General features: G+C 41.8%; 1 protein-coding gene across 1 annotated transcript; it reads left to right on the forward strand.

Moving 5' to 3' along the window:
- Nucleotides 1-1,706: 1,706 nt before the first annotated feature.
- Nucleotides 1,707-2,648, forward strand: LOC102821110 (olfactory receptor 1361-like). Its single transcript, XM_006873904.1, has one exon. It carries the CDS (start codon nt 1,707-1,709, stop codon nt 2,646-2,648), a length of 942 nt encoding a protein of 313 aa, XP_006873966.1.
- Nucleotides 2,649-10,323: the final 7,675 nt, after the last annotated feature.

The following is a 10,323-nucleotide window of genomic DNA, read 5'->3' on the forward strand; positions in this document are numbered from 1 at the left end:
ATTCATACTCTGACTTTCCATGTTCCAACTAAAAACCAACATTTGCAGCCTTTTTTTACATTTTGGATTGTGACTCATCAGCATCCTAAACCTTTAAGGGTCCTAAACCTTTGCTCCATTCTGTTGTTCAAAAGGTTTCCAGTGACTAACCATTTAGAAACACTCTGCCTCTCCTTCTGCCTACTGTGTCTTAGTCTGGGAGCTCCCTGAAATCTGTCCATAATGGGTAATTAAAGTACCAGTGACATAGCTTCCAGCAGCACAGCAACACACAAGTCACCACAGTATGACAATCTGACTGGCAGTGCTGGACTCCACTCCCTGAGCTCGTCAGTCATGACAGGATATGCGCTTCCTCTCCTGGTACCCTCGTCTTCCCACCTTACAGAGATTATCGCTTACACTATATGCTTTAAAGAATTAAGAAAGTTCTATAGCTTGCCCACATCTCAGTTGGAAATGTATGCATTAAGTCTATGCAGATGGGACACCTGAAGAAAAATAAACAAAACAAGTTTACACAAAGAATAAAGCAGTAACTCAAGTTTATGAGCTAAGAAAGCAATAAGAAAATTATTCTTGTACAGAAGTTCAAATCTGTAAATACAAACCCAGGTCAGCAAAATGATGAGATTTGAGGTCTAAGGGGATTCTGTTGGGATTTGTCTATACCAACATGGTTTCATCTACAAGTTCTGCCTTAGGAATTACATAATACTCTTTGTCATCAGTATTTGGTCCGAAGGGGCCGAAAAGTAGGTGGGACAATTACTCTGTTCTTGTCTCTAATGAGGCTCTCAGGGAATCTGGCCCCAGTGGTCATGGAGACTCCTGGAAATGCCTGCTCTGTGGTTCCCCCAATCAGCTTTCCTGTGCAGAGAGGTAAGACCAAGAACCACTACTTCTCATTTGCTCAGGACCTGCTCATACTTCTAGACTTCCCAACGCTCACCATAGAGAGAAACACTGGACAGAAACACAGAGGGGAAAAGGACATGGTAGCTATAGAGACCACCTCCCTTAGGTAAGAATACAGCAGAGGAGACGCCTTCATATTTCCTTATTATAACACAAGATTGTTTCAGGAACTTTTGCTGTTAACGCTTGAGGATCTAGGGAACAATACAGGAGTCCTGAATATATTTGCTTGATCTTGAGATAAATCCACTAATAGTCAGCTGTTGTTTTTTTGTTTTGTTTTGTTTTGTTGTTGTTGTTGTTTTAATCATTTTATTAACTACAAAGGTGTGAGGGAAAAGTAGCCCATTGGATTACAAGTTCAGTAATTCGAATCTACCAGCCATTCCATGGGAAAACCATAAGGTTTTCTGCTCCTGTAAAGATTGACAGCCTCTGAAACCCTACACAGGGTTGCTTTGAGTTGGAATTGACTTTATAGGCACACAACCATCCCCACACAACCACACCCCAAGATGTGAAGGAATGACAAGGGAATGTTAAAAGGGACACACCCAATCACAGAGATGAGCTCAAACAGATGAGTACATCTGTTTGATATTCTGTTTTATCACATCAAAAAGATGATTCAAGGCCAACCAGCATCATCTCAGATGGGGTAGAGCAGGGACTGGGGAAGATTCGGAGTGAGCATCCTGATAAAGTAAATAAGACCATGGCTGGAGCCTGATTTGTCCCATCTGAACCGTCAGTTCATAGATTTCGTCTCTGCATCTGTATCTAGAGCCATGATTGGGGCAAACCAATCGAGTGTCTCTGAGTTCCTCCTTCTGTGGCTCTCCAGGCAGCCCCAGCAACAGCAGCATCTGCTCTTCGGGCTCTTCCTAAGCACGTACCTGGTCACAGTCCTGGGAAACCTGCTCATCATCCTGGCCATCAGCACTGACTCCCGCCTGCACACCCCCATGTACTTCTTCCTCAGCAACCTGTCCTTCGTGGACGTCTGCTTCTCCTCCACCACAGTTCCCAAGATGCTGGCCAACTATATACTTGGAAGTCAGTCCATATCCCTTCCTGGGTGTCTGACACAGATATATTTTTTCATTGTATTTGCTGTCATGGACAATTTTCTTCTGTCTGTGATGTCCTATGACCGCTTTGTGGCTGTGTGCCACCCCTTACACTACACAACAAAGATGACCCTTCAGCTCTGTGCTCTGTTGGTTACTGGACCATGGGTCACTGCCAGTCTAGATGCTTTGCTGCACACCCTGATGGTAGCTCGACTTTCATTCTGTGCAGACAACACGATCCCCCACTTCTTCTGTGATGTGGCTCCTCTCCTGAAGCTCTCCTGCTCTGACACATACATCAATGAGATGCTGATTCTTTATATGGGGGTTCTCATAATTATGACCCCGTTGGTCTGCATCCTGGTTTCCTACATCTGCATCACGTGTGCTGTGCTGAGAGTCCCATCCACCAAGGGGAAATGGAAAGCCTTCTCCACCTGTGGCTCCCACCTGGCTGTGGTCTCCCTCTTCTATGGCACCATCATTGCTGTGTATCTCAACCCTTCATCCTCCCACTCAGCTGAAAAAGACACAGTAGCTACTGTGTTGTACACTGTGGTGACCCCCATGCTGAACCCTTTCATCTACAGCCTCAGGAACAAGGATATGAAAGAGGCCCTAAGAAAATTGATTGTCAGGAAAACAGGTTCTATGTGACAAAGGAACCATGGATTATTGATCACAGGAATAGAAATCTTTGCCAACTCACTATAATGTACCAATCTATTTATCAATGGCTGTAAGGAACTCATAACAATCTATTTATCAATGGCTGTAAGGAACTCATAACAATCTGTTTATCAATGGCTGTAAGGAACTCATAACAATCTGTTTATCAATGTTGGTAAGAAAGTTACACTTAAACATTTATAATAGATAGCTGTCAATGGACTCTGACTTACCTACAACTAGGCATAGAACTGTTTTCACTTACTGCTGTTGTTGTTAACTGCTGTCGAGTTGGTTCCAACTCATAGTGACCCTGTATAGGGTTTCCAAGGATCATCTGGTGAGTTTGAACCGCTGACCTTGAGGTTCAAACCGACCTTATGCTTGAGTGCTGATCCAACAGCACCACACTAGGCCTCCATAGTATAAAATATATGAGACAAACGTTAAGCATTTCCTTTCTAAGTGTTTAGTGTTAAAACCTCTAGCTAGTTAATGTTTTCTCACTTCCCTTTTGGAAATGCTCAGAATCTCAACCCAAACCTGTTGCTGGAGAGTGGATTCTGTTCAGAGACCCTGTAGGTCAAGGAGAGCTGGCCATAGGGTTTGCAAGGCTGAAAAACTTTATTAAAGCAGACTACAACATCTTTCTCCCATGAGTCAACCACAGGGTTTGAACTGTCGACCTTTTGGTTATCAATCAAGTGCTTAACCAATGTGCCACCAGGCCCCTGAATCAACAACCTCAACCACTGCCATTGAAGCCATGAAGACTCATAGTGACCGTCTGACACAGGAGAGCTGTTCTTTAGGCTGACTGAGACTGTAATGTGTGTGTGTGAGAGAGAGAGACAGAGACAGAGAGAGAGAGAGACTGCACATTTTTATGGGAGCAGACAACCTCATCTTTCTCCCATGTATCCACTGGTGGGTTTGAATCATGGATCTTGCAGTTGGCAGCCATGAACTTGGTTCCTGCACCACCAGGGTTTCTTGGACCTACAACCGTGGTGTTTAATTCTGGCTGCCTGTTAGTGTCATCTGGGAGCTTTACAATATACTGGTGCTGGGCTAAACCTGGAACAATTAAAGTTGACTCTCTGGGTGGGACCCAGGCATTGGTGTTCTTTCCTTTTTTGGTCCCTGAGGATTCTAATGACATTCTGAGGTGACACTCATGCTGCTTTGACTATCTCTGTGATTTCTCATTACGAAGTGAGCCTGGAAACCCTTAGAGCACATGACAGTCTTATGTGGAGACTGACAATACGGGGCAAGTTCTCTGTGGAACTTCCTGTGGGCCAGTGTTCCTGTGCTAAAACTAGTCCTTTGGCCATTATTCACATTCCTGCACCTCACAGAGAACCAGAAAACGACATCACACTTTTTAGTGTCTTATCGTGTGGGAGTAGATTCAGTATGGTGTTGTTAAGTGCTGTTGAGTGGCTTCTGATTCACAGCAACCTTGTTTAAAGTCTCTGAGGATCAGTTGGTGGATTTGAACTGCCAACCTTATGGTCAGTTTGTCCAGTGCTTATCTTGCAGCATCATGCTTTTTTTCCCCCCTTAGGAGTCCCTGGGTGGCACAAATGGGTTGAATGCTTGATTACTAGCTGGAAGGGTACAGTTTTAAAACCTTCCCCTGCAAATGTGCCCTGGAAGACAGCTTGGTCATCTGCTTCTGAAACGTCACAGTCTTGAATACTCAATGGAGCGGTTCTTTCTCACACCTGGGGTCACCAGGAGTCAGAACAACGTCAGCAGACACTAAGGACAACAGCAACAATGCAAATTTCTGTCTAAGAAATAGGTCAACATTTGCTAGTCCATCTGTCCAGCCTGCCTTGTAAGTCCCTTCTCTGCATCCTTTAGGATACAAGTCAATATTACCTCCTTGGTGAAGCCTTTGCTGAGTTCTCTCTCTGAAAATGTGACTCCCTCTCCTGGCTTCTCAGAAAGAAACTCCACTTTCAGTTACCACTCATGTGACACTGTCTCATGGGACACTCAGGTGCTTCCTCTCCTATTTCCCTAGAGACCGTGTTCACTTGGGTGGCTGATATGGATTGATTGTATCCCCTCAAAATACGTGATTTATCCCTAAACTCCTAGATCCATGGAAATAATCCTGTTGGTGAATATTACTTTGTTTGTATGTTAATGATATCATTATTAATACTGTAGTTGTTAAGTGCCAGCAAGACAATTCTGACTCATAGCGGCCCTGTATAGGGTCTCAGAGGAGCAGGAATGACTGGTAAGTTTGAACTGCCAACATTTTGGCTCAAACCGACCTTAGGGTTGAGCAGCACAACTCCAGGACTCCATTTACCAGTCTTCTTGCTGTTGTTGCTAAGTGTTTTTCAGTAAGTTCTGACTCACAGCGATCATGCATAGGGTTTCCGAGGAGTGGCTGGTGAGTTTGAACTGCCGACCTTGTGGTCCAGTGCTTTATCCCATAGCACCATACCAGGATAAGGGTGTGTTTTAAATCAATTACTTCTGAAGTGTTAAAAAAAAGCAGATAGGCACAGAGAAACCCACAAAAGCTCTGCCATGGAATTGATTCCCACTCAGAACAGTCCCATGGAGTCCCGGTGTGGTGCTGTAGGATAAGCACAGGACCACAAGGTGGCCTACCCTGGAGTTCAAACTCACTGGCCACTCCTTGGAAACCCTATAGAGGGTCTCTATGAGTCAGTACTGACTAGATGGCATTTAACAACAACAGTCCTATAGGAGAGAACAGAACTGCCTCTTGGGGTTTCTGAGATCATAAATCCTGGAAAAGGCAGCCTCATCTTTCTCCCTTAGAGTGGTTGATGGATCCAAACAGTTGACCTTGAGGTTAGCAGTCCAATATGTAACCCACTCTACCACCAGAGGTCCTTAGGCAGAAAAGGAAGCACAAACAGAGGGAAAGATATAGGCCACTGTGATGGTCACCAAGGAATGAGAGACGGAAGCTGGAAAGAATTAAGGACCTTCCCCTAGAGCAGATATAGAACGCCTTTCTCTAGAGCCGGTGCCCTGAATTCAGAGGTAGTCTTCAAAACAGCGAGAAAAGACATTTCTGTCCATTGACCTCACCCAGTTGTGGTAATTCTGTTAGAGCTATACTAAGGCAGATGCCCTGTGTATAGCTTGGCTCCTGACAAAGTGCATAAGCACCATGTTTATTGAGAATTGAATAAACATTGTCTTAGCTTAAAATGTAACATATTTAATTGAGCCAGAGGTTCTAAAAATTACATTTTGGGAATTAAAACTTGCATACTAAAAGAGATGAAAAAATATAAGGAAGAAAGTTTAAGTAACTGTCAAAAATATAAGAAAATGAATTTAAATAAAACTGATAGCAAATTATCTATACAATTTTGCATCCTCATTTTGCTACTTGCCAATTTCCATGCTATGAAACACATTAACGATGTGATTTTTATGACTGCGTGGTATTCCATGATATGGATGTAATGCAACTTATGTAGTGAACCCCAAGTTTGAGCAAATTCAATTTCTCACACCTGTACATTATGCTGTAGTACCATCTGATCATAGAACTCTGTCTCCATCCATGACCATTTCCAGAAATAACCAATGTGACTCATATCACCAGACAGAGCAAGGATTGGGTCATATTCCTTTCTTCTGTGATTTCCATCCAACCCATGGACTTTTATTCCCATACAGTCCCACATCTCTCTCTTGTTAATAGAAGACCCTGCAAGCCATGCCCAGGGAAAGCTTCATGAATGTAACATGCCCTTTTCTGGATTGTTATGGTTTGAATTGTTCCCACCCCCAAACGTGTTATAAATTCTAATCTCTGTACCTATGGTTACAATCCCATTTGAGAGTAGATTTTATGTTAATGATACAGTATTAGTGTAGGCTATGTATGTCTTAAATCAATCTCTTCTGAGATACAAGAAAGATTACATGAGCAAGTAGAGATGGAGAAAGTTAGAAGCCACAACACAACAAGATCACAAATGAATCAAGGAAAAGAAATTGAAGAGTTAAGGTCCTTCCCCAGAGCCAACAGATAGAGGAAGCCTTCCCCTATACCTGGTGCCCCGAATTCTGGCTTCTCGCCTCCTTAACTGTAAGACAATACATTTTGTTTGTCAGAGCTACTAACTTGTGGTATTTCTGTTATACCGGCACTAGATAGTTGAGACTCAGATAGTGCAAGTAGCCCTCTGTCCTTGTCATCCTTTGTAGCACGAGTTCTAATTGTTCAATAAAAAGAATCACTACCTGTGTTTTCTTGTGGTTTGGGCTTATCCTTCCATTCTCTAGGTGAATGGCAGGGACACATGACTTGGGAAAGGGGTTCTTGTCCTCAGTGTCAGGGGTTTTATTGTTTTGTATTATTTTTTAATAAAAGTTGTTCTGTAGTATCTGTTTCTGGTAAGTAATAAAACATTCAAGTTCAGATTCTATCTGGAGAAGAAAAGGGATGCCGCCATTCATTTTTATAATTGTTATAAATTTCTGAATTTAAAACTCAGTATGTAGTGGTTACGAATCGGGCTGTGAACCTCAAGGTCAGCAGTTTGAAATTACCAGCTGTTCCACAAGAGAAAGATGAGGCGTTCTGCTCCCGTAAAGGTTTATAGCCTTGGAAACCCTGTAGAGAGTTGCTATGAGTCAGAACAGGCTCCATGGCACACAGCCACCAGCCACCATGTCTTTAGTACAGAATATTTAGAAAATGCAGGCATTTATCAAAATGAAGCCTAAAGTTCTAAAAGGTGATCGTGCAATGAAATCTACATGAATAGCTTTTGTATTTCGAGCCAATCTTTTTCCTTTACACATATAATCTATATACTTATATGTATACATTTATACATTTCTATTTTATTAATATCAAGTGTTATATTCTACTTTTGAAGGTTTAATGTTTGTTATGCAATCTTTTATGGAGTCCTGGTGGTACAGTGGTTAAGGACTTGATCAATAACCAGAAGGTTGGCCATTTGAACCCACTCGCTGCTTGTTGGGAGAGAAAATGTGACAATGTACTCCAATAAAGATTACAGCTTTAGCGTCAAATGAAAATGGAAGCCCAACATACCTAAACTTATGGGCGGTAGCAAGGCAACATTGAGGGGAAATGTGCAGCAATCACTGTGCATGTGGAAAAAGAACAATGGCCTCAAATTAACAGTCTAACCTGACCGCTTCAGGACATAGAACAGAGTAGAATAAACTAAGCCCAAACCCACTTTGTTAAAAGATCAGAGAAGAAAGATATCAATTAACATAGAAAAATAATAGAATCATAAAATCAGAAATTGGATCTTCAAAAGGATTTATAAAATATACAGATTTTAAGCTAGAGAGAAAAAAGATAAAGGATGCAAATAATCAAAATAAGAAATGAAAGAGAGCATAAATAAATAGAATTATAGCACAATATTATGAACAACTATATGTTAACAAAACTGGATGAAATGTTCCAATTCTTAGACGTACACAGTTTACCCAAACTGACTCAAGGAAATAAAAAGTCTCAACAGGTTCACAAACCCTCTGTCCCCCACTCTCTCAATGTCCCCCCAAAAGTCCTAGACCAGATGCCTTCTCTGGGGATTTTGATAATTTAGAGAAGAATCGACATCAGTGCTTTTTAAATTTTGCTAAAAGACAGAGAAGGAATACTGCCTAATTTATTCATTAAAAATTTTTAATTTATTTATATAACAAAGTATTTGCCATTTCAACCATTTTTATCTGTACAATCCAGCTACACCAACCACACTCTCTGTGTTGCGCAACCATCACCACACGATCCAATTCCTAATCTATTGTTCTCTCTCTCCTTTTTTTTCTTCCCTGTCTCCCTCTTTCCTTTCCACTTTTTTTACATGTGTGAAAGTACCGAATGGTTTATACTAACGAGAAAATAAATATACATTGTTTTCCTCCCAGACCAAAAAAAGAGAGAGAGAGAGAGAAAAGGTAATTTCCTTTTTGATTTCTTCCCTTTCCTTTGTTTTCAAAGAACTTTTTATTTTGAATTGAGTAAGGTTTACAGAGCAGATCATCATTCCTACATTCAACAAATCATATCCTTTGCTTCATTACAATGACTGAAATCCCCTCTATGTACCATCAGTAAACAGTATTTACCTCTGTTTACTTTAACTCTTGTCTCCCTCTATCCTTATCTTTCCTCTGCCAACCCCCCTTATAGTATATTGCCTGTCCCATCACCCATGTCAGCATGTGTCTACCTTCTAGTCTGTGAATAATTTTCCTTGCCCCCAACCATCAAAGAATGTTTCTTTTATAAAGAATACCTACCTTTCCTTAACTTTTTACGTCAGGGTCTCATATAGTTTTTGTCTTTTTATGACTGACTAATCTCATTTAAAGGAGCTCTGGTAGCGTAGTGGTTACAAATCGGGGTGCAAACCTCAGGGTCAGCAGTTCAAAACTACCAGTTGTTCCATGGGAGAAAGATGAGGCTTTCTGCTCCCATAAAGATTTACAGCCTCAGAAACCCTGTACAGGGTTGCTATGAGTCGGAACCGACTCCATGGCCCATAACAACAACAACAACAATCTCACTTAGCATAATGTCCTTCGGGATCACCCATTTTGTGGGGTATTTTTCAGATTCATCATTATTCTTCAACATTGCATGCTGTTGTTAGGTACCATTGAGTCGGTACCGACCCATAGCGACCTTATGAAAAGCAGAGCAAAACACTGTGCGATCCTAGGCCAACCTCACTACTGTTGCCACACTTTGAGCCCATTACATTTAGGGAATACAACATTGCATTGTTGTTGTTAGGTGCCATTGAGTTGGTACTGACCCATAGCGACCCCATGCACAGCAGAACTAAACACTGCCCAATCCTGGGCCAACCTCACTACTGTTGCCACGCTTGAGTCCATCAATGCTGCCACTTGGCCAATCCATCTCGTTGAGAGTCTTCCTCTTTTTCGCTGACCCTCCACCTTACCAAACATGATATCCTTCTCCAGCAACTGATCCCTCCTGACAATATGTCCAAAGTATGAGAGACAAAGTTTGGCCATCTTGGCCTCTAAGGAGCACTCTGGCTGCACTTCTTCCAAAACGGTTCTATTGGTTCTTTTGGCAGCCCATGGCAATTTTAGTATTCTCCTCCAACACCATAACTCAAAGGCAGCAATTCTTCTCCAGTCTTCCTTATTCACTGCCCAGCTTTCACATGCATATGAGGTTATTGAAAATACCACGGCTTGAGTCAGGCACACCTTAGTCCTCAAGCTGACATCTTCGTTCCTTAACACTTTAAGAAGGTCTTGTGTGGCAGATTTGCCTATTGCAATACATCATTTGATTTCTTGACTGCTGCTTCCATGAGTGATGATAGTTGATCCAAGAAGAATGAAGTCCTTGACAACTTCAATCTTTTCTCCGTGGATAAGAATGTTATTTATTGGTCCAGTGGTGAGGATTTTTGTTTTCTTTACATTGAGATCTAACCCATACCGAAGGCTGTGCCCTTTGATCTTCATCAGTAAGTGTTTTAAGTCCTCTTCACTTTCAGCAAGCAAGGTTGTATCATCTACATATTGCAGGTTGTTAATGAGTCTTCCTCCAATCCTGATGCCATGTTTTTCTTCATAGAACCCAGCTCCTCGGATTATTTGCTCA

This window comes from Chrysochloris asiatica, unplaced genomic scaffold, assembly GCF_000296735.1.
Source record: "Chrysochloris asiatica unplaced genomic scaffold, ChrAsi1.0 scaffold00257, whole genome shotgun sequence".
NCBI classification, from domain to species: Eukaryota; Metazoa; Chordata; class Mammalia; order Afrosoricida; family Chrysochloridae; genus Chrysochloris; species Chrysochloris asiatica.